At 41.3% G+C, this 27,532-nt stretch overlaps 1 protein-coding gene across 11 annotated transcripts in view; it reads right to left on the minus strand.

The window, feature by feature from the left end:
* The window catches only part of Tlk1 (tousled-like kinase 1), a 113,410-nt gene extending 98,990 nt beyond the window's left edge, over nt 1–14,420 (minus strand). For 3 of the 11 annotated variants that reach the window (NR_156420.1, NR_156421.1, NM_172664.3), the window contains exon 1: nt 13,797–14,084. Coding sequence is in view for 2 of the 11 variants with exons in the window: in NM_172664.3 (NP_766252.2) it covers nt 13,797–13,935 (139 nt within the window). In the remaining 9 variants the exon portion in view is untranslated. Of the gene's footprint in view, nt 1–13,352; nt 13,409–13,796 lie in introns of those variants that run through there. The other 8 variants (XR_003952263.1, XM_006499189.3, XM_006499191.2 and 5 more) reach the window with 7 other exon arrangements.
* Between the last annotated feature and the right edge of the window lie 13,112 nt (nt 14,421–27,532).

Genomic DNA, 27,532 nt, shown 5'->3' on the forward strand with positions numbered 1-27,532 from the left:
AGTGGAAAGGGACAAGAGAAGAAGATATACTCTAAATACATGTATGAAACTGTCAAAGAATAAATTTTTTAAAAGAGTTCTCCAAAATATAAGAATACACACACACAATCAAATGCAGGGCCTCCAACAAACATGCTAGATGAGTAACCTACCACTGAAGTTACATCCCATTCAAATACTCCTTAAAAAGAACACAGGGGTGGAAGGGTGGCTCCATGATGGTGTGGGACTGGAGTCTGATCCTGGTGACTAAACCTGTAATTCCCGTTTTGGAAAACCTCTACAGACGGGGAATTCCCAGAACAGGTTGGCGAACACCAGCTATATTGGAGAGCTCTAGGTTTTATTGAGAAATGTCACAATGGCTAAGGTGGAAGAGGATGATTCCCAACAACTTCAGCCTCCACATACACCCCCATATACATGCCAGAATACACACACACACACACACACACACACACAATGAAAGTAGGAAAAGAAACCACAATAAAAATGCAAGTTTACACTCCATAAGAGATAACCAAGAGGCCAATAAGCTTTATGAAAATGTGATACCCTTCCACATCTAAGAAAATTAAATGAACTGTGAGCAGTAATTATGAGCCAGGGGAGATTCAGCAATTGCTCTGATGTGAGTTAGGACAAGGAGAGGGGCTGTGCATGTGGAGGAGGCAGGTGTATGGGATATCGCTGTATCTCTGCTCAATTTTCTTGTGAATCTCAAACTGCTATAAAAATGAAGTCTGCTTAACAATGAAAATATTTTGAATGAAAATTAAAACCACAAAGAAATATCACTCTAAATCCTGATGGACAGTTAAAGTGAGTCAAGCTGGCAATCCCAGTTGTTGGTGGGATGCTGAACAGTGGGAAATCTCGTTTGCTATTCATGGGAATTTGAAACAGTGCAACCACTTTTGAAAACTAGCAGGATCTCCTAAAGGTAAATGCAGTCTGTAGTTGAGTGACTTTGCTGGTGGGTATATAGTAAGCTGGTAGGAATAAATCAATAGCATATGAAGAGGACAGCATATACAGCTTCTTAACTTAAGAACACTATTGGGAGCTAGACAGTAGTGGTGAATGCCTTCAGAAGGAGCAGAGGTTCTTTGTGAGTTCCTCTGCTCTACAGAGCTAGTCCCAAGACAGCCAGGGCTACGCGGAGAAACACTTGTCTTAAAAAAGAAGTTTGCTCAGCATGTGCATTTACCCACCAGTACCACAAAAAAACCAAACATTACTAATAACAATCAACTATTCTTAATTAATATGTTAGTATATATTAAATTATATATGCAAATAATATATTTTATCTTTCTATTTATATAATAAATATAAATAATTATATACTATTCAGAATATATAAAACCATAATTTTAATGGAAATACTTGAGAAATGAATGTGAACTAGTATCAGGAATTTACACAGACAAAATCTTACAAATACCAGTGGGAAACAACTAGACGTGAACTGTGATTATTTGTATGAAGTTGATACAAAAATGAACCCAACTATATCAGAATAACGTGGAAAAGGCTGTACCCAGTGGAAGGTGAGCTTCTGTGTCTTCTGTGAGCAGCAGTTACACAGGCCAGGCAGGGTCTATAATGAGTCACTGAACATTACTTTGTGACCATTTCTGTACATAATGCTTTAGCGGAAAGGTAACACATTGCACAACTTTAAAAACAAAATGAACTGAATTACAATAAGACTATTTGAACCTTAGAGACCAGTAACTTTTAAGGGCTTAAACACTTTAAAATGTCACAAAGAAAAATTGAAGCTGAATTCAATAAAGGTAGAAAATATAAAAGTATGTAAAAGGAAAAACATGAGGAAGGAACTGTTTCCATCTGATGAAGCAAGGGGTGACATCAATACCATTTATTCTAATGTCTGAGATACAGGTGTTAAGAAAAGCTGATAACAGGATTTTGATAGAAATATCAATTAAACCCAATCTCAATAGTGATTAAGATCTACCACCTGAAACAAGATAACATTTAGCAGCAGTTAAACTTCCCTTCTCTAGAGGGCATTTTGTTCAGACCTCTGCAACAGAAGTTCAATTACTGTCCTCCCCACTCTGTTTTAAAGAAGTGAACTTGCCTTCCTGGGAAGGGCTGGGCGTCCTCAATCCCAGCTGTCCTAACTTGACTGTAGGCACTAGCCAGCCCTACATCCTACTCATCATTTTTTGCTTAAGTTTATTTTGAGCAACCAAATAACTGATGAATGTAACAGTTTGCTATAACACATACCATTATTACATATGAATTCATGTTTACAACAGAAGTCAACATTGGTAACTCACAGATTATCCAGCCCGCCTTTGCAAGTCAGTCTTCCTTATTAGATGCTGCATCCAAGTTCCTCAAGGACAGGACTGACTCAGACGCACCTTTTCTCAGAACTAGGCTCCAGCGTGAAAACTACTTGTTAATAAATTAAAAGTATATATATGGTTCTTCAAATAAAGTGCTTGTTACACAAGCCAAACGACCTATGTTCAAGCTCTGGAGCTTGCATAAAAAGTCAATGTTAATACATGTTAATCTGACAATCTGTAATGTCAGGATTCTGGGAGTCAGTGACAGATGTGCCCAGAAGCTCAGGGGCCAACTAACCTGGAGTTCACTGAGCATTTGCACAAACAGAAGAAACAAGAGAGACCCTCCCTCCACAAGATGGAAAGTTGTTCTCTGAAACACACCTACCCACCCTCCTTCTCCCACCTCCCCCTCCTCCTCCTCCTCCTTCTACCCCCCCCCCCTCTCTGGACACAACTCTCCAGGATTTTCTGATCTCTGTGCAGTGTGAAGTCTGCAGGACTCATACAGACCAGCTTGGTCACAGAGGTCAGATGAGAGAGGAAAAAGGCCAAGTGAATTAGAATTAATACATGTAATACAAGATGTCTGATAAAAAAGAGAAACAAACAAAAATGTATACATATACTGGGTTCAAGTATTTTCACGTGTCTAAATTCTAATCTGCTTTAAAGTGCCAATTCTGAGAGAGCACTTACCTATATATACCTAGTAAAAGGTGCAAAGTTAATTACACACACACACAAAATAAAAATTAAAAAAAAAATCAACATTCATACCAAGAGTATAATATTATACCCAAGGTGACACAGGTAAGAGCTGATAGGAAAACACAACCCCAGGTGCATACACCTAACCCTGCCATACCATCTACAAAACTAGGATCTACCGCACAGCAAGCATCTGGTGTGCATGCATAAATAAGAGAGACAGCACAAAGCCAGGAAATGGTGGCGCACATCTGGAAGCAGAGGCAGGTGGGTCTCAGAGTTCTAGGACAGCTTAGTCTACAGAGTGAGTTCCAAGACAGCCAGAGCCAAACAGAGAAACCCTGTCTTGAAAAACCAAAGGGGAGGGAGAGAGGTCAAAGTCCTCCTTATGCTTTAAGGATTACTGTCTATAGCTTAGTAATGAATGGCATAACTAACCACATTTCAAATGTGATCAATTCTCACTCCATTAAAAATTTCAAAAAGACTACAGAGTGGCATTGTTGGTATATATCTATAACCCCAATATATGGGCATCTGAGGCATGGGGACCATGAACTGGAGGCCAGACTAAGGACTGGAGGACTACTAAGCAATACCCTACCTAGAGGCAAGGGAGGCAATCTATAGATTAAATTGAGAATCTACAGTAAGTGCTAAAAGATTAATGGGTACCCAGATTTAACACAAAGTATACTTTAAAAAACATTAACTTATATTAACTTTCTACATGAAGGTACTTTTTACTCATAGTATCAATGTTCATAGAGAATTTATACCTACACCACTTATATAGGGTTTGTACTAAGAAATGTACTCCTTGGGCCACTTGGGTCCCATACAAACATCAGAGCAGTTACATGGACGAGGACGAGGCAACACAATTTTAAGGGGTTGTAAACACTTGTCCTAGATTAATTAACTCATTATGTGGTGCTCAATTACTTGCTGTCACGTAGGAATACTGGGAAGAGGGGAAGGGGCTGAGAGTTTGCATTGTGTTGCCATTTATTAGCCTTTAAAATTATAAAATTGAAAGCCGGACGTGGTGGTGCACACCTTTAGTCCCAGCACTAGGGAGGCAGAGGCACGCAGATTTCTTAGTTTGAGGCCAGCCTGGTCTACAGAGTGAGTTCCAGGACAGCCAGGGCTACACAGAGAAACCCTGTCTCGAAAAAAACCAAAAAACCAAAAAAAAATATATATATATATATAAAATTGAGTCTAAAACTGAGCAAGAAATACCTGAAGGAACTCTAATAACAAAGCACTGATAAATTGGATTATATACTTGTACAATCTTGAGTGAGCAATTCTGGTTACATGCAAGGTATATATGTTAATAATACATAAGCCTGGTATTCTGGAATTCGCTAAGCACTACCCTAGCTTATAAACACAGGTCCATCTTCTACACTGCTGGCACAGAAGCAAAAAGACAGAAAACAAAAACAAACAAACAAACAAAAAGAAACAACCATTCTTATATCTTGTTCCCTAGGCCCTTAAGAGGGTTAAGGAATTGGCAATTCAAATAAAGCAGTAACCAAAATTTGGCACGTGAACATTACAAAGGAAAAGCTGTCTTTCATTTGTGGTTGCTAAACTACAGGTAAATGCCTGGGATTCCAGAAGCAAGAAGCTAGAAAAATCCAAAAATGGAAACTGAGAGACCCATAGATAATATCTGAGATCTTGGATCTAGATGCTTCCAAAATCAATCCACACTCCTCCACACAATTCCCAGTTGTATGAATAAGGGTGTTACATTGTGAACACAAGTAACTAAAATTATCGTGACTAAGCTGGGAACATGGCATATGCCTATAATCACAATACTTAAATGCTAAAGCATAAAGGATCTCAAAATCAAAGCCAGCCTTTAAAACCAAACAAAAACTACAAGGCATACACCTTTAATTCCAGAGCTTTCGAGGCAGAGGCAGGCAGATATCAAGCCAGAGGCAGCTGTGTAGCAAATTCCAGGCTAGTCAAGAGTTACATGGTAGCCGGGCTGTGGTGGCGCACACCTTTAATCCCAGCACTTGGGAGGCAGAGGCAGGTGGATTTGAGTTCGAGGCCAGCCTGGTTTACAAAGTGAGTTCCAGGACAGCCAGGGTTACACAGAGAAACCCTGTCTCGAAAAAACAAACAAAAAAAAAAGACCATGTCTCAAAACAAACCACAAAACAGCTTAACAACTAATAGGAGCTTGAACAGTACATCTATTAAATGAAGTACACTGTCAGACAGGCAAACATTAGGACCAGGTACTTCAGTGTAATGTGTACTAGGACATCCCTTCATTTCTCTGATCCTCTGTACAGATCTCCTCCTCTGTAAACAGGGACATTAACAGTACTCACTTCTTATGGCTATCAGAAGTAAATGAGCTATGACTCACCAAGAGCCCAGACTAGTGAGAAGCATTAATACCTTTAAGTAAATTAAGTCATCCTTAAAAGTATACAAACTTGACTAATTACAGTGATGTTTGCCAAAACACTTTTTTAAGGGGGAAAAAAGGTATTTTAAGGGATAAACACTATTCATGAAAAGCAAAACAAGACAAGACAAGACAGTCCACACGCCTTTGGTCTCCTAAGACAGGATGGTTATTAGTAGCTTCACAAAAGCCTCTCTGACCTTTCCCAGTGGCACTACATGTATCATCAAAAGGGAAGCACACACTGTGAGTGGGAAACCTTGAAACTGCACTCAACCCAGCACTTCTCAGACGAGGCTTCAGAACTTAAAGCTGAAGGTAGCTGGGTGTTCTCTCCCACTAACTAGTTTCTAAGGAAAGATACAGATTTATACACAGAAATCTGTATATAACCACATAAGATAAAAAAGAAACAAACACTACACGTTATTTAAGAAAACTATTTTTTGCCCTTCTAATGAATCTGGTGAATAGAACATTTAAGTACAAAAATAATTTGCCTTCTTGAAAGTCACCAAATACCAGACCTAATAATGAAGCTACACTGGGAAGACAGAACTCAAAAGTAACCTACCATCTGAATTTAAAAAAAAAAAAATACTGCATAGATGGCCTGCATGTCAAGCTTTTCTCTGCCCATACTGAATATTAATAAAAGTCAAAGATCTGCCACAAAGCATTACAATTTTGTCCAGAGCCTCAGCACCAAAAAACACAGCCTTTACAAGGGGTTGTTCCTCTTCCCTTTACAAGGAAAATGCTTTGTTCAAATGTTCATCTGCTAAAGCCAGAGTTATAAGGCCAAAAAATTAAGATAAATTGAACTACAAATTAGATTATCAAACATGAAGAGATTTTTTTCCATTAATATATCTCTAACATTTTCCATGAGTGTTCTAAATGTATCTTTAAAAAAAATAGCATGAACAGCTGATCCAGCTTTCTAAACTAGGGGCGGGAGGGGAGTTGTTATATCTTCATGCATGTATAAAAGTCATGCCAAAAAAATTAACAAAAGTTTACTTGTAAACTGAATGAATCTTAAAGAGATGGCTTTGTATTAAAAAAAAAAAAAATGGGGGAGGGAAAGGAACCCATGAAATGACTCAAAACCGAATTTCCACCTTTTAGGCACTTTATTAGTGATGATAGCCAACGCCTCACTGCCATCCCAGCCGCCACTGATTACCAGGTCAGACTGGGCCTTTACTTTCTGCTTCAGTAATCTTACCTATAAATGAGAATAACGGAACAGAACTCTGTATTATGAGATTAAAATAATTAGTATAGGCAGACTCGAAATCTAATTATTTTATTACTATTCATGCCACCCTCTAGCCTAGAGCCAAACCAAGGTACATACAGGCTGAGATATACTCCAGAAATACTAACTCACTGTCTTCTTTACGTATTTACTTACATAACTGTTAGCATATTCCAAAATGTTTTGACATATAAATCATTTTTTAAAACAAGACTATCTAACATACTCCTTGCAGTGCTCATAAATAGTAAGGACTTGTTAATAATGATACCCCTACCTTGCACAAGCTAAGGCTCTCACTGTATGGCCAGGCCATGAACTCTCATCCCACTACTTCAGCCTTTCAAGAATTTTGTTTTACTTGATAGAAATCCACTATATAGCCCAGTGGTGTGACTGCATGTGTATACTACATTCGTGCTTTACTAAAATGTTTGTGTTGGAAGAGATGTACAATACCTCTAATTACCCCCGGCTGTGAAAAACCCCAGATATATTTTATATTTAAAATACTGTTGCAAAGTGTAAGAGAAAAACCACAAACCTACAAGTAAGAAGTCTGAATTTTGGTCTCAACTTGTTACAGTGTAATCAAATTATCTGTATACCCTCAACTGAAAAATGAGAAAGATGTACTAGATTGCTTCCACAGTACTTTGAAGCTCTGTGATCCTCATTTTATGAAACTGAAGCACAGAGATAAGCAAACTGTCCAGGTCACACAGGTAATTAACAGCACATTAAGAGACTATCTTTGGTCACCTCACATAGACCACAGTACTTCTCCCTCTCAACACTATCATTTCAGCCTGGGAAGGCTCCTACTCAGTCCAAAGCTCATCCTTGGCTACACAGCTGCTTTGGGCCAGTATGGGTTACCTGAGACCCTGTCTCAAAACAAACCAAAAGCCACAAATGAGCAAATATAACAATACACCACTACTCTAAATTTTCATGTTATAAATCTAAAGTATTTATTTAATGAATCATGTATTTTTAAAATGGACTTTAAATGAAGTCTCAAGCTGGAGGTGTGATTACACTTACTAAATTCACCTTAGCAAAGTTAGGAAAGGGGCTGAAGAGATGGCTCAGTCCATTGCTATGCAACTGGGACCAGAGTTAACTCCTAGGACCCTAGGACTCCTAGGTAAAAGCCAGTAACTCTTACTCTGACAAACTGGCTTCTGTACACATGTGTACACACCTGCCCACCACCTCCTCAATGAGCAAGCATTCATATAGACAATCACACATATAAATAAATCTTTTAAAAATGTTAAGAGAGGGAGGGGCTGGAGAGATGGCTCAGAGGTTAAGAGCACTGACTGCTCTTCCAGAGGTTCTGAGTTCAAGTCCCAGCAACCACATGGTGGCTCACAACCATCTGTAATGGGATCCAGTGCCCTCTTCTGGTGTGTCTGAAGACAGCTACAGTGTACTCATGTAAATAGAAAAATTAATAAATCTTTAGAATGTGCTTCCCAAGAGCCTCCTAGGTGCCCTCTGTGATTTTTTTTTAAAGTTAAAACAATTTATGCCTAACTTCCAACACCTAAAAACCCAACATACAGAAGAGATTATGTTCCATATAAAATTAAAAATGAATTGTTGTAAGTAATATTACAACCCTCAGAATACAAAATTAAAATTCTTGATTTTATTTTATATCCAGGTTATTATTTAATGTACATTGTTTAATTCAAGAGAGGACAATTTAAACATTTTCGTCCATGTTTCCTCATTTCTGACTATGTCTTCAAAAACATTAAACAGCTTAAGCATATTACTTCTAAAATCATATAAGCTATTACAAACAAAAGACTAGACTATATTGATAATTTCTCTTTCAAAATTGAAAACTGGCCCCCCAAAGTATTCTAAAATCTGGTGCTCAGTGTATTCAACTCTACTAAACTGTCCCATTAGCAGTACTCTGTTCTCTAAATGTCTTCAAAGTTTATTATATTTTACAGGGAACTTAGCAACATTTCAACAAGACTGATCCTGTTGACTCCAGAAAATCCTCAGAGGAAAATCACAACAAAATGCAGAAGAATAATAAAACCAACAGTAGTGTATAGTATTGACTTGAGACTGTCTGAAACATTCAGAGAATATGAATACAGTTTAACTATAATCAGGGATTCTTAAAGAAAAGATGCCAGGAAGTTAATATTTTTAAAATAGATGGAACCATAATGTGTTAAATCCAAGAGCACACAATCCAAGAGTCTACATTCCCCACAAAATGTCTCTGTAACCTGCATTCTGCAGTTAAATACTTCTTCCCACTGTTGGACAAGCTTGGCACCTTAGCAGCTACATGGTCCTTATGTTCTTGTTCAAAATTGACACTAACTTTTTCACCTTGCTGAATTAGCTCTGCTCTTTCTAGACTAGGAGAATGAATCTACTTTCCATTAATGTTTTTTAGACTTATGTCTCCCAAGTATCTCCCACTCTTCACCGTCTTCATTAGGCAGAAGATAGATACATAGATACATACATACATACATACATACACACATACATACATATACATACATACAAACACACACACACCACTGACTTTCTGGGGAGTACTTTTGGGGTACAATGTATTTCCACATTACCAGTAACCTTTTAAAAAATCCTGCCACTTGTAGTTTTTGATGTTGTATCAGGGAACAGTCACTCTGAAAAGGCTAAGTACTTCATGCATCTCAATCAAAACATATCACAACTGTTACAAAGCAGAAGCAAAATCCAGCTGTTCTTCCAATAAGCCAAAAAAAAATCATGTAAAAATATAAAATAGCACTAATTATACTATTTTTTTCATTTTAGAATGTAATTTTTTTTTACAAAATTTCACTTATGTAACTGGCTTATTATATTTAAAATTAATTAAAACTTTTTAAATTCTCAGTTTTAATACAGCCAGCATTAATAAATAACTCACATAAAAATGATCTTTTTGGAATCCTTAGTAATGTTAAGTAGAATAAAGGGGTGTTAAGACCAACAAGCTAATAAGAGCACACCATCTCTCAGATTCCCAGACCTCTAGGCTAGGCTTTCTGTTCTCTTGCTATATTAATACACACTCATTCTTAAGCTAGAACCCAAAAGATACACAACCCTGTCCTCCTCTAGCGAGTGATTTCAAGGGATTGCAAGCCCACATCATATTCTTAACATCTCCCTGTTCTTCTAGGGACCACAGTCTTCAAACACCGAAACTTGTCTGAAACCAGCAACTTAGCTGTGATACTGTCCATCACTAATACTTTCATTAGTCACAAAAAAGTTACTCATAACTAGCAAGACTGCGAAGAAAAGGGTACTTTTGAATAATCAACCATTTGATTTTAGCAATAATGAATTTAAAAAATAACCATATGTTAACATGCAAAAGACAAAAAATAAAACTAAAATCTGTTTATTTAGCTGGCTAAATCTGGTTACTAGATTTCAACAGATCTTTCCTTGAAATGTGTCCGCCCTCTTTTTTTTCTTTTGTTGTTGTCCTTTGAGGTCTCTCTATGTAGCCCTGGCTATCCTGGAACTCACTCCATAGACTAACAAAGAGTTCTGCTTCTACCATCAGAGTGCTGGGAAGATGTATGCCACCATGTCCAATTGAAACCTTAAATTTCCTAACTCTCCACCCCTTAATAACAGTATTATAGGCGACAAAATGGGTTGGAGCTTACAGGTTCAAAAGATCCAACAGAAACCCTGCTGTGCACTTGTGAGAAATCTTCCAAATTAATAAAATAAACAAAACAAAAACCAAAAAAATTCTGGACTCAGAGCAAAGAAAATAGCCCATCCATGTGTATCTTAAAAATCCTGAAGATTCCAAACCCAGACACTATTGTGGATGCCAACAAGTGCTTGCTGACAGGAGCCTGATGTAGCTGTCTCCTGAGAGGCTCTGCCAGTACCTGGCAAATACAGAAATGGAGGCTCACAGCCATCCATTGAACTGAGCACAGGTTCCACAGTGGAGGAGCTAAAGAAAGGACACAAGAAGCTGAAGGAGTTTGCAGCCCTATAGGAGGAACAACTATATGAACCAACCAGTACCCCCCAGAGCTCCCAGGGACTAAACCAACCAAAGGGTACACATGGAGGAACTCATGTCTCCAGCCGAATATGTAGCAGAGGATGGCCTTGAGGGACATCAATGAGAGGAGAGGCCGTTGGTCTTGTGAAGACTCCATGCCCAAATGTAGGGGAATGCCAGGGCAGGGAAGCAGGAGTGGGTGGGTTAGTGAACAGGGGGAGAGGGGATGGGATAGGGGGTTTTTCTGAGGGGGGATGAGGAAAGGGGATAAAATTTGCAATGTAAATAAAGAAAACATCTAATAAAAAAAATTCCTGAAGATTAGCACACACCTTTAATCTTCCAGATAACTTACAGACAAGTATGGCACATCTTTAACCTCTTTCAAAGTTTAATTTGCTTAAAAGAAGTTCACCCAGGGCTCAAGATATGGCTCCCTGTATCCTTGCTGCTCTTGTAGGGCATTCACATGGCAACTTACAACCTTCTGTTCCATACCAGTTCCAGGGGATCCAAAGACCCTCTTCTGAGCTCCTCAGCACTAGGCATGCATATGGTATGTACATAAGTGCAGACAAAAGAGTTCACAAACATACATGTACCTAAACATCATCTGAACTTAACTTCTTTTCTGTGATTGCAAGTTAATTTGGCTCAGGTTTTCAAGAAACAAAGTTTAGACTCGTCCTGATACAGTCACTCAATGTTTCCAATCAAATCCCACCAGCATTTCCTATGTTTCTTACTAGCCCTCCCTTGAAATCAAAAGGTTCTTAAATTTAATCAGTTTATGCAGCGTATTAACATATATACCTTCAAAAGGTACTAAACACCTGTAACAAAAAAGGGGACTCTACTCAATGATAAACTTCTCCATCTTGATCCTTGGGGGGCTTCCAACAGATAATTTTATCATTCCTCTGGCAATGGTAAAATTTAAAGACATGGTGCCAAGCCTCAAAATGAATAGGGGTGGAGGACGGTTAACAGTTTTAATTTACATGGTTAATAAAAAATAAATGACCTAATAATTATGAGGGCTGGGGTGTAGCCCTGTAATACAGCAGTGGTCCACTATAAGACTCAAGGGGAAAGGAGAAAAGGATGGAAACTTTGTTGTCAAGTGTAACTCACAAGACTATATCCCAGAATTTCAAGTATTAACTAAGACTCACTATTTTAGGTTAACAACAAAAAACAAAACCCATTTAAAAAAAAAAAAAAAAAAAAAAGCTGCTGAGGGAGGGGAGCAGGATTTCTGGTTATTTGGAAGTTTGAATTAAGTTATTCCAACCATTCAGAACATTTCATCATCAGGAAGGGTGCAGAACGGCACACCTAAGACGGTCAGCTAGGGCTGACCTTCCTTAGAAACTCCATCTGAATTTGGTGCCTGCCAAATTCCCAGGACTGATAACAGAAGTCAACTGTTAAACCAACACCATGTATTCAGCAGATTATCACATACGGGTCCTGGCTCATAGTAATGGCTCAATAAACACTTGAGAAATCAATGAGGAATTATTTTTCAAAGGTATAGTACTCTAGAAACCACGATAATCTTTCAAAACTCATACTACCATTAGACATCGTAATGAAACTACAAAGTGGAAACAAGCAAGCTACAAGCACCAACTGCCCTATTTACAACACACACTTTAAATTTTAAACTTACAAATTTTCAAGCTTATACATGTACATAAACTTTCAAGAACAGAAGGAAAAACTCAGATTATTAATTTAAGTCATTCAATAAATAAGCTCTTATTTCTTTTAATGAAAAATCAGTGTCAGGGTGAGATGAAAGGGGAAAATGTCTGTCAACGTATTCGGCATGTTTAATGGATGCCATAAATCAAATCTTCCCATGAATTTTCTAGAGCATATTCACGTCAATCTTTGAGCCTATTGTCACTTTCACACATGCTCACGGGAACAAAATGACAAAGAATGCTATGCCTCAACCACTGGATCCGGGCAAGAAACATTTGATTAGCAATTACCAAAGCTATGGATAATAAATATAGACATATTTTCAAAATACAATAATCCGAACGACTCATAAACCGAAGCTCTGAATTTCTTTACAAGGCTTACTAGACTGCTGGACTTTCAAACGTTTTCTTCTTTTTTTTAAAGGTGCTGATAATCTCCTTGTGCGAGACAACCGGGAGCGAACAGCCCATTTACCGATTGCTAACGAATACGACTTCGCATTTTCCAGACAAAAGGGCGTTAAAAGAGATCCGATGCAAATTTATTCTTCCCTGGTAAAGGAGTGTTCTCCCGAATTCCATTTTATGGAGTATACTTAAAGTTAAAGGCAGCAAGTTCATTTTTTAGTCAAAAGCACTAGGTGCCTTACTAGCTGTGTGACTGCTACATCTGGTGGCAGAACACTTGCATGCAAGGAGCCAGAAAACTTAGAAAACAATTGTAACCGATCTCAGTGCGTGTTTTGCAGAAACCTTCAAGCAGGAATTTCCACCAAAAAAAAAAAAAAAAAAGCCCACCACCCTTGGGCAGAAAGGAACACGAGCGTACTTGCAACCCACGAGCATAACGTTCAAACATGCAGGAGCCGATGGCGAAGGAAGGAAAGTTGCAACCATCTGGGGGGGGGGGGGGGGTGGCACGAGCAGCCTTGCCCACGAGTCGGTCTGCCGTTGGGATCGCTCTAGGGGCCGCGATGGGGATCCGACTCGGATCCGAGGCAGCCCAGAGCATGCGGGAGGCGGGCGAGGGGCATCTTAACCGGTCCCGGCGGCCCGGCTTGCGGCGCGGGGACCGCCTCTATGGGAGGAGTGCGGGCTAGGGGAGGGGGCTCGCGCGCCGAGGCTGCACCGCGAGGGCAAACCCACCCGAGCCCCGAGGCCAGGAGGCTCAGGGAGCCAGGGCAGGCCTCCCGCCCGCGAACCGCCACCCCCCACCCCAGCCCGGGGTCCGCGCGGGCCGAGGGAGCCCGCGGGAGGGCGCGGCGGCGCTTACCTTCCCTGGGCCTCCCGGATGGCGGCGTGTGATTCAGCAGGGACCTGGCCGCCGCCGCCGAGCCCGGGGTTGGAGACGTGGAGAGCCGGGACCAAGATGGCGGCCCCTCCAAACTTCCACTGCTACTTTGGACACTCATCAAGCTACTTTCTGGGAGCCCGACTCCCCCCCTGCGACGGCGGCGGCACCGGCACCCGCCTCCGTCATGGCGGGGGCCGCGCTGAGGGCGAGCGCGGGCGCGAGGGCTGGGAGGGGAGCGCCGCGCCGCCGAGGGAGCGCGCCGGGCGGAGGGCGGGCGGGGAGGGTAGCGCCGAGGGGAGGCGAGTGGCCGGGGCCGCGGGGCCGGGGCCGGAGCGCGGGCGGAGCGCGGGCCGCGCCGACCGAGGCCACTTCCGCGGGCGGAACCTGCCGGCACCTCTGCAGTGCGTCGGGCCCCGGCGTCGCCCGGGCGGTGGCGGGCGGTGGGTGGCGGCTGAGGCGGCGGGGTAACCTCTGCATCAGTTACGGGCGGCGGCGGCGGCGGCGTCACGCGCCGCCAATGCAAACACTATCGCGAGGCTCCTGCGCCTCCGGTAGCAGCGGCGGCGGCGGCGGCCGCGGGGCCGGCAGGGGGGAGGGGGGAGGGCCCTGCCCGGGCGGGGCGAGGGCGGGGAGGGCGCGAGCGCGCTGGGAGGCGCGGGGCCCGCGGCGCGGCGCGGAGCGGCGAGTCGCGTGCGCGGAGCCGGCCGGAGGGAGGCGCGCCCCCGCTGCCACCTGCCTCCCCCTCGCCGCGGCGCGCCTGCTCCGAAGCGCGCCCCACACCCAGCCTGCCCGAGACGCCTCTGCTCTCGCCTGGCTCCGGAGTCTCAAAATGGAACTGAAAAGTTGAGAGTTGCTTCTTGCCCTTCAGGAGAAAAAGAAGAAAGAGAAGAAGGAGAAGAAGGAGAAAGAAAGAAAGAAAGAAAGAAAGAAAGAAAGAAAGAAAGAAAGAAAGAAAGAAAGAAAGAAAGAAAGAAAGAAAGAAAGAAAAAGAAAGAAAGAGCAGTGTGCACTTATCCATCTGCAAAACAGGAGTAGTCACGGAATTAAAAAAAAAAGAACCTAAGAAAATAAAACTTTCCTTAAAACAATCTACCAAAAGAATTGAGAAACCCTACCGGTGGGGTAGCCTGAGTGTGTGGTATAGCTGTTTGTTCTTTGTTTTCACAGAAGTGGAAAATCTAAATAGAAAATGTTGACTACTGAATTCACAGTAAAAAACACAAAAAACAAAAAAACTATAGTGTTCATCTTGAAGAAGGTATAGTTTCTAGAAATTTCCAGTTTCTGGTGCCGCTGTTGAGTATTGACGACGAATTCCCAAAACAAATTACAGCATTTGCTAAAATTTATAGATAGAGCATAGCTTTCTGCACACCCACGTACACACACCAGCGATTGGCCATCTTGTTCATAAAAGAGCAAGTCTGGTAGTCCAGGAAAAATACGACAAGGTTACTGCTCTCTTTAAACCAAATTGAATAGAACACTAAAATGATTATGCTATAGAGCAACTGTGCAGGCATAAGGAAATGACATGATTACCAGGGGGACCAAAATGTCATTTCTATTTTTTATTTTTATGACTTTGCATTTCTCATCGTAATGTTTTCTTCAGATAAACTGTACTCCCAGAATAGAGCCTTGGTTGTCAGCTATGCCAGAAGTCACTGGGGTGTTCCTGTGCTTCAGATTCTTGTTTTCAGTCACATTCTGCTTTTGAAACCTAAGAACTCACAAATTGAACAACTTTATTGACATAGAACTCACTGTAAAGTGTGTGGCTTTAGTTCACACTGTAGGGTGTATACAGCTCTGATGCCCCTTGTACAATCAGTAGCAAACATCTGTTGCCCACTCAACTCCCTTCTCCCCACCCCTTTGAGGTTCCTACCTGCCCCATTTCCATCCCCCTCAGAGCCATATATCTTCTTTCTATGCCACGGAGTAATTTGAATTTTCCTGAATTTTAGATGAAGTGTCCAGTGTTTTCTTCTGGACATAAAGTGGTTTCCCTGAACATAATTATTTTAATAGCCATATGGTTACATTTTCTTGTACGAATATATCCTGCCTTATCCCTTGAACTGTGATGGACATTTGCATTCTCCCTTTTCTACTTTAATACTTCCATGAACACTCGTGTGCAAGCCTTTGTATGGACATACACCCATGTCTTGGTTGCTTATCTATGACTTTATATGATATGTATATATATACTCTGCTTGCTTGGTCTTCTATATACTGGGGATCAAGCCTAGTGCTTCATACCTGCTAGGCAAACCCTCTACCCCAGCCCCTCTTTCTTTTAAGAGTAAGCTTAGTTTGCACACTGTATCATAAAGGACACAGAACAGGAAGGAAGTTAAAAGAACTGAGTTTAATGTCAATAACTATTAAAAAAATCAACTTTCCCATCTATAACAAAGATGGTTAGACTCATTGGGTGACTCCTGTCATTTCCAAGACTTTCATTGAGAGTTCCATTCCTCATAAACTGTAAATAAATCCCAAGGCAGAAAAGCAAGGTGGCTCGAGTCTTTAGTCCCACCACTTGGATGGTAAAGGCGAGCGGATTGCTTTGAATGCCAGGCTAGGCTGGACTACAGATACCTTCCTGACAACGTTTTGTGCACCCTGGGTTTTTTTGTTGTTTTGTCTTTTTCAGTGATGAGTAGAGGTGCGTGGCACATGCATAGGCGAGCTACCTCAGTTCTATTTTGCCTGTGGCTGCTGCCCGAGAAGGACGTTACAGATGCTGCTCTTGCCTTCTTGTGGCTTGTGATGAAGATAATGCACTTATCACCTTCTAAAGAAACCTCTCCCAGTTATAAGGAGCTGAGCAGAAAAACAAACGGGCTTAGCCTAAAAATGGCATGCCATGCAGCATCTGAATGCACGCCTTCAAAATTTACCAAATGGTAGGGATAGAATTTTCAGAGTACATTACAGTAAGTAAAACATGGGTATGACTGCCATTTGTAAGTTTGTACAAAAATATATGACTAGAAGGGTTACACCACAAAAGGTTAGTGACCACAATACAGGTTTTGAGACTATATAGCTATTGTTTCTACCTCTGTCTTTCCCCAAGTGGTGCACAGCAAAATATATTTTTTATGTTCAGGGGAAGTTCATTAAATGACCTTTAAATAATTTAAGCATAAAATGTCTCTAGACAAAAATTATATAAATAGGTAATTTTGGGGGGCTGGAGAGATGGCTCGGTGGTTAAGGGCACCGACTGCACTTCCAGGGGTCCTGAGTTCAATTCCCAGCAACCACATGGTGGCTCACAACCATCTGTAATGGGATCTGATACCCAATTCTAGTGTGTCTGAAGATGGCTACAGTGTACTCATATAAATAAAATAAATAATTCTTTAAAAATAAGTAAATAGGTAATTTTGTAAGCTGTATACCCTAGCTCCTTAGTAGCTTGAAGCAGGAAGACCATGAGTCCAAGGCCAACTGGGTCATACAATGTGATGGTTTGTATATGCTTGGCCTAGGGCAGGGCACCACTAGGAGGTATGGCCTCGTGAGAGTAGGTTTGTCACTGTGGGCATGGGCTTTAATACCTTGGTCCTTGCTGCCTAGAAGCCAATCTTCTCCTAGAAGCCTTCAGATGAAAATGTAGAATTCACAGCTCCTCCTATAACATGCCTGCCTGAATGCTGCCACGTTTCCGTCTTAATGATAATGGACGGAACTTCTGAACCTGTAAGCCATCCCTAATTAAATGGTGTCCGTGTAAGAGTTGTCTTGGTCATGGTGTCCGTTCACGGCAGTAAAACCTAACTAAGACATATATCAAGAATCTGTCTTGAAAAATGTGTCTGTGTTTATGTGCATGTAACCACTTAAGTATAGAGTAATAGCTTGCATGACAGGAGAAATATGGAAATGTCAGAAGAATCCAAATCCAGACTGAAGGGGACATCTGCCACTGAGGGCTGAACAGGGGACCTCAAGAACAAGGACACATCCCAGGGAGGAGTGTTTGGGCAATCTTCCTGGCCGAAATATCCCTAGAGAGAAAACTGACCACAGAAGTCAGCAAGGCAAGGAAGGGAGGGTGGGAGCTCTTCCTAGGAAGAACAGGGAAGAGATGGAAAAGGTCCTGTGCCCTGGGGTCTTCACTCTGAAGCCTCTAGAGGAGTAGCTGGCCCAGGCCAAGTGGTCTGTCCATCTTGTGGAAAGAATGGGTTTATGAGGCTCAGTAAGGAGGTGGGAGAGCAAAGCAGACATCTCTAAAAGGCTCCTGAGGCAAGGTCTTATAAGCAGGTAGAGACCTGAGCCCTCATCTATAGAATGACTATAATCTACAGTTACGGCTATTAGCCTCTTTTCCATTTGCCTTTGGAAGTAAAATTATTTAAAAGGATCTAATATTACAGATGTTTTTTTTAAAAAATGCATTTTGCCAGGCGGTGATGATGCATACATTTAATCCCAGGAGACAGAGGCAGGCAGATCTTTGTGAGTTCCAGGTCACCCTGTTCTAGAGTGAGTTTCAAAACAGCGAAGGTTACACAGACAAACTCTGTCTTGAAAACCCAAAATAATAATGGTTGTAATTATTTTTTATATTTTATACCTCCTAATAATTGATTCCTTCTCAATGCAAATAAAAAAAATTGCTATGCCATCTGAAACCTTTTCACCAAGCCCACAACTAAGCCTAATTGAATGAAGATGTCCTTTGTAAGTATTCCATGCAATGGGATGCTGGAGCCACTTCCTGTCACCCTGAGCACTAACTGTTCCCTTCAGTTCCCTTCTAAGTGTTCAGGGGTGTCAGAACTGTAACTTTCAATCAGCGATAGTAGGAGATTGCCACCAGCCAACTACACAAAAACCACAAGCCAGCTTTTTCTCCCTATCAGCCTGAAGACTACTGATCCCTTAGCATATTCTTCACTGTTCTCTGTCTTCCGTTCCTTTTCTGTGCCAGATGTTCAGTGGGGGCAAGTACCCTGGTCTGTCATGTTTACAATTATGTTTCCAGAATCGGGCACGTGCCTGGCATACACTTAGTGGTCCATACTTACTGAGCCAATGTGTTATATACATAACTAGCCCGAATGCCTGCCTTTATGCCCTCTGGGCTAACCTCAGAATCTGTCTGGGTTGGACATCCAGCAGGGAAAGGAAGAGAAGTGTTTTGCCACCCCTCCCCCTCTCTCACACCCCTCTCCCTCCCTCACTCTTCACTGACATTTGTGGTTTGGTAAAGTTCACTGACCTTCTTAAGGTTGCCAAGCATTTGGGAGGCAGAGGCAGGCAAACCTCTGTGAGATGGAGCCATCCTGATCTACTTGGTAAGTTCCAGGATAGCCAGAGCTATGTAGAGGGAACTTGTCTCAAAACAAAAACAACAAAAACAAAAAACAAAAACAAAAGAAACCAGTGCCAGAATAAAGTCAGTGTGATTTCATTTATAAAATATAAATCTTACATGAAATACCCTTGCATTGAGAATTATTATTATTTGATGTTTGACTTTAACTGAGCCTTCTGGGCTTTCATTGGCTAAATCCAGCAGCACCAGCTCTTTCGAGTTCATAAGTTAGTACCTAGTAAAGTTGAAGATAGGATGACTTGGCAATTCCATTCCAAGGAGATACTGCAGGAATCCTTGCCACTGTGGGCCAGGAGATAAGACTGTGCTCAGCATTGTTTGCAGAGGCCCCAAACGGAAGCCACCCAAATGTCCATCAACAAGAGAATGGATAAACACAGTGGGACACCACTCAAAGACCAGAATGCTCACAAGCAACTGGTTAAAAAGAACCAGAGAGCAGTGACAACAACTTCAAAGGCTGGTGTAGAAGGGTCTCTTGTGCTAGGTATACTGGAGACAACCTGAGCAACATGCAACATGGAGTCAACTGAAGAAAGAAAAATAGGGGCTAGAGAGATGGCTCACTGGCTAAGAGACTGCTTCTCTTCCAGATGATCCAAGTTCAGTTCCCAGAACCCACGCTGGATAGCTTGTGGCTGCCTGTAACTACAGCTCCAGGGGATCTGATGGCCTCTTCACACACACACACACACACACACACACACACACACACAGAGAGAGAGAGAGAGAGAGAGAGAGAGAGAGAGAGAGAGAGAGAGAGATTTACATTTGTTTAAATAAAAAACTTTGAGAAAAGCAAAGAGCTCAACTATGTTCACAGACTGAAGCTCTCAGGATGCCTGTTCTCCCATCTGGATATGCGGCCTCCACTGGGCAAATCACGGTGAATTCTGAAGGACACCCAGATATGAATGGATTTGTTCTACCTGCACTGTGCAGTTCACAAAGCCACTGCTTGAAAGCTCAGGCTTCTACATCCTTTATAAAGATTGTTCTAGAAGGGGATGGAGAGATAACTCCATGGTTAAGAGCACTGGCTGCTCTTCAAGAGGACCAGGGGTTAACTCCCAGGACCCACATGGCAGCTCTGAACTATCTATAACTTCAATCACGGGGGATTTAACATCCTCTGTTGGCCTCCACAGGTACCAAGCACACACATGGTACACAGACATACAAGCAAAGCATCCATACATATATAATACCAATAATACCAATAATAAATATATAAATAGTAAAAAAAAATTCCAAAAAGATCATCCCAGAGTTTATGAACAATAGGTTGGGTTAGAGGCTAGGATGTGGCTCAGTGGTAGAACACTTGCCTAGTGTGCCCACGGCCCTGGTTTGATACCGGGTCACACGTCAGTACACTGGAATAGAGAAAACCTAAATTCATACACAGCAAAGAACTAGAAGCACAAGATTATCAAAATGGATTTATTTTGTCTGACATGAAAAGATCATAACCAACTTAAGAACAGTATGTTTCCCCTCCTATAAAGTGCACTGCAAGCTGCTGTTCCCCTCCCAGAAAGTGCCGCCTTCCAAGGACGCGAGGATTATACAATGTTTGCAGATACAAAGTGCAACCCCGATTGACATGGCACAGTTTAACAATTTGAAAAGTAAAGAGAAGTGTTATCACAGTTACTCATACTCCCCCGAAATTTTGCTGATTAAACCAAAATACAAATTATCACACACGGGGAAAACAAAAATCCCTGAAATCTTATACTAGCTAATCCTCGTTCAAGGTCCTGAGTTCAATCTCCAAAAAAAAAAAAAAAAAAAAAAAAAATCTATTTTTTTTAAAAATACTATCTTTCCCTAGCTGGCCTTGCACACACATTCTACCTGCACTTCTTCAACCAATCTGCCTTTATAACAAAAATAACAGTCAAAGTCAGTCTTTGTCAACTTTACACAGACCTAGACAGAATTGAGAAGAGGGAATTCCTATGGGATAATTGCCTCCATCAGATTTGACCTGTGGGCATGTCTACAGGGGTCATTTTCTTAATTACTGATGGATGAGGGAGGGTCCAGCTCACTATTGTCAGCCCCATCCACTGACTGGAGGTCCTGGGGTGTGTAAGGAAGGCATTTAAGCAACCTAAGAAAACAGCCAATAAGCAGTATTCCTCCATGGGCTCTGCTTCAGTTCTGGCCATCAGGTGTCTGCCCTGAGCTCCTCCTACTCTGCTATCCCTTGATGGGGGACTCTAACCTCTAAGAGGAACTAAATTCTTCCCTCCCAGGTTGTTTTTGGTCATAGTGTTCATCACAGCAACAGAAACCAAACTAAGACATGTGTATATCCATAAATACATTCAGAAACTCTGACACAATGCGGGAATGTCAAATATATTGAGACTCTCTTCCCACCACTAGTACCTCATCCTCTTCTTGATCCATCTCCTTCTCTCAGGAAAGCGGTCCAAATGCCAGAGTAAGAGAGAGGTATCTGGGCTGCAAGGGAGACTTTGTTTCTGCATGTGGTATAGGTTAGAAGTGCAAGTTCAGTTTTGAAAAGTCATCTAGTGGTGAATTTAAAAGGAGACAGAGACAGAGACAGAAACAGAGAGAGACAGAGACAGAGAGAGACACACAGAGAGAGACACAGAGAGAGAGAGAGAGACAGAGACAGAAAGAAAGAAGAGAAGAGAAGAGAAGAGGAGAGGAGAGGAGAGGAGAGGAGAGAAGAGAAGAGAAGAGAAGCTGACACCATGGTTCTAAGTGTTTTTCTATACACCCAGGAAACATATCTGTTGTTGCAAGTATTCAATAAGAAAATGGAAAGAAGCATTAAAAACAACAAAACTTGTTAGTGGTGAGAGGAGATGAATGGTGCTTTCTTGTGGGCAGGAAAGGAAAAACCAATGTCTTTAAAATAATAAGCATACAATGAGTTGTATGTACAGTGAAATGAAAGGCACCACCATGCCAGAGTCCTCAAGCTGATGTGTATCTACTGAGCTTGTATCTACTTTGGGCACTTGTTAAGTGCAGTTGTTTGCAAATGGCTTATACCCTGTGTAGCCACCAATTTCAAAAACTGCTATAGACTAATAAACACGTGTGGGAAATACTTGTTGGGCACCCGTTGGGGGCAGAATATTTTGTCTAGTGCCACAGGGATGCAGAGACGGGTCACACGGAATTTAAAGGTGGTGGCACCCATGTCAGATATGGGATGCAGATAGGGGAATGGGAGAATTCAGAGGCCCATTCCTGAAGCTTCCTAAATGAGGAACAATTTCAGCTTAACCTTTTAAAATATATCAATGCAATCTAGATCAGTTCATTTTCAAAATTCAACTTCTTACTGATCTGCTGGGTAAATTCCATTGATGACTAAAGGTCTTTTTTTTTTCCTTACTTTTTTTTTTTTTTAAGTTATATGTAGTCTTGAAATCTTCAATCTTTGTAGCTTTTATTTTCTTATTTTTTGTTTTACCTTATATGGAGGTCTCAGCACACTTTCAAATCTCCTCTAGAAATGTATCTTTAAAATATCTACTGCCCTTTCCTCTGTCTATGTACCGCAAATGAGGTAGATTGGGAGAACACAAGAACAAGAGTGGAGAGATAGAGTTTCCTTTCCCGAAACTAAGCCGCTGAACTACTCAAAATACAGAAAAGAAACCTTCTCATTAAGTTAAACAAAGCATTAGTTTTATTAGTGATTAAAAAAAAACGTATCAGGAACATTCTTCCATGGGTTTGACATAATGCGATGAATCACAACAGCGTGACTCACTGAATCAGAAAAAGAACTCATGATTTGGAAGATTCGTGTTGGAAAGAGTTGATGGAGATGTGTAAGACACTAATGATGAGAAGTGACTTGATGGTGCTAAGCCTAAAGTGCTAATAATACAGTCAGAATGAAGTGGTATAACGTCGTATTTATATAATATGCAATACACTAAATATTATTTATTATATATTATTACATCATATTTATTTTTTGTTTTACTTTGTATTTGCATGGTATGTATATGGCTGTTTTCTTTGCATGTATGTGGGTGCACCACTTGCGTGCCTGGCCTCTCAGAGGCCAGAAGAGTATGTCAGATCCTCTGAAGGAGAGTTACAGGTGGTTGTGAGTCACTGTGCGTGCTGATGAGACATGATCCCAGGTTCCCTAGAGGAGAAGCCGGTGCTCTCAACCACTGAGCCATTGAGTTTCTTCAGACACCTAGATTGGATTTATAACGGTGGGGTTCTTTTTGGAAGCAATTTAGCAATATGGATCAAGAATTCTTTTAAAAAGCTGGGCATAGTGGTGCATGCCTTGACCCTTAGCACTGTGGAGATAAAAGCAAGTGGATCTCGTGGATCTCTCTGAGTCGGAGACCAGCTTGGTCCAGGTCAGCCAGGACTGCATGGTAAGACTCTGTCTCAAAAATAGCAAACAGCAAAACCAAAAAAAAAAACCAAAACTTTTTTTTGAAAACTGCTTGAGTTTAAAGACTGGCCTAGGCAACATAGCAAATAAGACTGTGTGTGTGTGTGTGTGTGTGTGTGTGTGTGTGTGTGTGTGTGTGTGTGTGTGTGTGTGTTGGTGGGGAAGGGGTTATATATCATCTATCATAGACTCTAACTATTTTAGATTTATTTTATATGTATGAATGCTTAGCTGCATGTATGTACATATACCACATGCATGTCAAGTAGTCAAGGAGATCAGAAAAAGGCATTGTATGCCCTGAAACTGAAGTTATTGGTGGTTGTAAACCACCATATGGCTTCTGGGAATAGAACCTGGGTCCTCTGCAACAAGAGCAAGTGTCTATCATGGTCTTGATCTATAACATGTATGCATAATAAGAAGACAGGAAGGAAGTATACTCAACAGAGTTCTTTATGTAGTGTGGCACAATGATGGTAGGTTTTTATTGCCGGCTTTTGTATTTTTCAGCATTTTACAAATAGTTTACAAATCAGAATAGCAATTACTATATGAAGAGAAATAAAAGCCGTGTTTCCTCCCAAAATGCATGGGTTTGCAACCCCAGACTAATTAATAAAGAACAGCAAAAAGAAGGGTTAACAGAGGGGAATGGGGAAAAAAAAACAAATAAACAAAACCATAGTGTTTCCTCTTCTGCAGTGAGGCAGAAGTCATTTGGGTTTTTTTTTGTTTTTGTTTTGTTTTTTGGTGTGATTAAACAAAGAATGAAAGTATTTATGAAAAGCTTTCAGGACCTCGCTGTCAGAATCGGAGGGAAGTCCACCTTCTGAACTCACAGTGGAAGCTAAGAGCAAACGAAACCAACGTCTGTAGAGCAAGCAGTAATCATGAAAAGAAACAGCAGGCACACAGGAAAACAGACAAAACCCGCAGCAGCTACACCAAGCATGATAAATTTAGCTATTAAATTTAGATTCCCTATTAATAGAAAGGGCCTCTCAGATTGTGTTAAAAATTAAATCCAATACTTTGCTGCTTATAAAAAATGCATCCAGATAAAACAACACAGCAACACTGCAACAGCAATAGGTAAAAATGTAGTAAGAAAGCAAGCTTGCAACGAGTCAAAGATAGCACCGTTAGATCAAAAGAGAATTTAAAGCAAGCAATCTTGAGAAGTCATCTTCGTTCATAAACACACACAAACACATACTTATACACACACAGGACAAATGACAACGAACAAAAATCACAAAATGGAAAATGCAGTGAGGGTGTGGTTGTGTGAGTTGTTCAGTGAGTAAGACAGGGCCTGCTCCAGATAGAGACAACTGAATGTGAGAGCATGAAGCTATGTCCCTCAGGCGAGGGACCATCATCTTCTTCTGTTAGCAGGAGAGCTCACATACTCATACGAGTTTTTTTTTTTTTTTTAAAGGATGAAGCGGCCGGATCTCTCCATCACTGCACACACAGCATTTCCTGCTGCAATGTGGCACACTTGCACTGACTTTGCATTCAGCCCCTGACACTTTGTCCCTTGTTTGCCATTGTGATATAGGCTATTCTACTAGGAGTCTTACTGCCCAAAGAATCAAGAAAAGAAAATGAACAATGAATTTCTGTGCTCCATTTGATGAATTGGGAAAATTTAAAATAGTAATATGTGGCAGAGTGTATGGATGGAGGAGATAATAATCAATAAGGAGGCTCTGTGAAATGGACAGCCACACGAAAAAATATATTCCGGATGGATTGTGGGCAGCTCTGAACATTAAAACATGGATTCGAGGTCAGCCTACTCTACATAGCAAGTTCCAGGGCAGCCAGGGCTACATTGAGAACCCACTGTCTAAAAACTAAACAAATAAAATTAATAATAATAATGAGTATGAATTTTTAAAAAGAAAATATAGTAGAAATCTTTTCATGACCATGCCTGAGCTAGGTAAGGATTTCTTTATGTGCTTTGCTTTAGATAGGCTTACAAATTATATAGTCCTGTTAGACCTAGAGCATAGTTTGCAGACCAGACTAGCCTTGAATTCCTAGACCAGGAAATTTTCTTGCCTTGGTCTCACAAGGGCTGGGATTATAAATATAAGTAGCCATACCTGATTTAGGCAAAGATTTTATTAAAGCAAGCACTGATTAGACAAACCTGAGAGAACAACTTAACTGAATTCTATAAGATCAAGAATCATTACTCTGTAAGCGTCACTCTAAGCCTGTGAAAGCAAAAAGTAGGAAAAGATATCTGTAAAACATATATTATACCAAAGACTTTTATTCAGGATATAGGGGAAAAAAACCTAAATCTACAAATCAAAAAAGAAAAATTAAATAATGTAGTAGAAAACTTGACAAAAACTTGGTTTCTCATTAAAGAGAATAATTAAATAGTAAAAAAAAAAAAAGTATAAAGGTTAAGTTACCAGTTTTACTTAACAGGAAAAAAATGTAAATCAAGGCCAAAAGTGATTATGACTCACTGGAAAGCGTAAAATGAAACAGGTGAACTGTCTGTTATATTTGGAGTATGGGCAGCTCTCATACGCTGGTGAGAGTGGACTTGGGTACCCTAATGGGGGGCTGTAATGGCTACACAGCTAGACACAAACATTTCTGTGACCCATCAATCAATCCTATTTCTAGGTAGACGCTGAACAGAAATACGTGCGTTATTCACGGGGCAGTACAAGAGCATTCATAAGCAGCTCATACTAACGCTAACGCCCAAACCCCAGAGCAGATGCATTGTGGGACATCCATACAGAGGAATACCACACAGAAAAGAAAAATCTTGAAAATACAGAACAGTCAGGCAGTTGTTCAGTCCCCAAGTCTGGTGTCTCTCTCTGCACTCCCAATTTGGTGCTGGAGTCCGGGAGTGTTCCTGGAGAGCTCTTGGTGTTCAGTCTACACTGGAACCCTGAAGAGGTTTGATTTACATCTGGCCCACAGGAGCAGAAGAGGTGATCTTAGCCAGTGAGATTGAGGACCAGCAGGCAAGAAAGAAAGCTTCGTTCTTCCCGGTCCTTTATTAAGGACTGCCACCAGAAGGTGCGGACTGGGATTTAGGGTGTATCTTCCTGCTTCAAAAATCTGATTAAGAAAATACAAGAGGCCAGGCAGAAGGGGCCAATGCCTTTAATGCCAGCACTTGGGAGGCAGAGGCAGGTGGATTTCTGAGTTCGAGGCCAGCCTGGTCTACAGAGTGAGTTCCAGGACAGTCAGGTTACACAGAGAAACCCTGTCTCAAAAAACAAACAGAATAGGAAGAGGAAGAGGAGGGGGAAGAAGAAGGGAGGGGGAGGGGGTGGGGGGAGGAGGAAAGGGTGGGAGAAGAAGAAGAAGAAGAAGAAGAAGAAGAAGAAGAAGAAGAAGAAGAAGAAGAAGAAGAAGAAGAAGAAGAAGAAGAAGAAACAAGTGCAGGAGTTCCAAGCCAGACAGAAATATACATCCAGACTCAAATGAAAGGAAGAAAGATGAGAGGAAGGGCGGCAGGGAAAGAGGAAGAGAGTAAGAGGCGGGAGGGAGGGAAGAAGAGACAGAGAGACAGAGACAGAGAGAAAGGGAGGTTTAGGTTTTAGTGGATTCCCGATGTAATTAGGTTGACAACCAAGATTAGCCATCACGTGGGGCCAGAAGTAGGAGTCGAGATAGGAACCCAGAGACCCGGAAGCCAGTGATGTTTTTCTCACTACTCACTTCCCTGCCTCGGTGCCTCAATGGCTGATATATTCACACTGCCTACTAAAGAGTCTTTTGAACTTGACCCCGCCCACCCAGCCATCCATTCTCCTGCTACTGTCTTAGAACGAGCTTTTATTGTCTCCCTTCTATTGCAACAGCTTTCTGACTTTTGTCAGCTCTTTCAGTACAGCTGCCTTGGCACCCGATCCGAGCATGCTTTTCCACTTCAAAATT

The sequence above is a fragment of the Mus musculus genome, chromosome 2, assembly GCF_000001635.26.
Source record: "Mus musculus strain C57BL/6J chromosome 2, GRCm38.p6 C57BL/6J".
NCBI classification, from domain to species: Eukaryota; Metazoa; Chordata; class Mammalia; order Rodentia; family Muridae; genus Mus; species Mus musculus.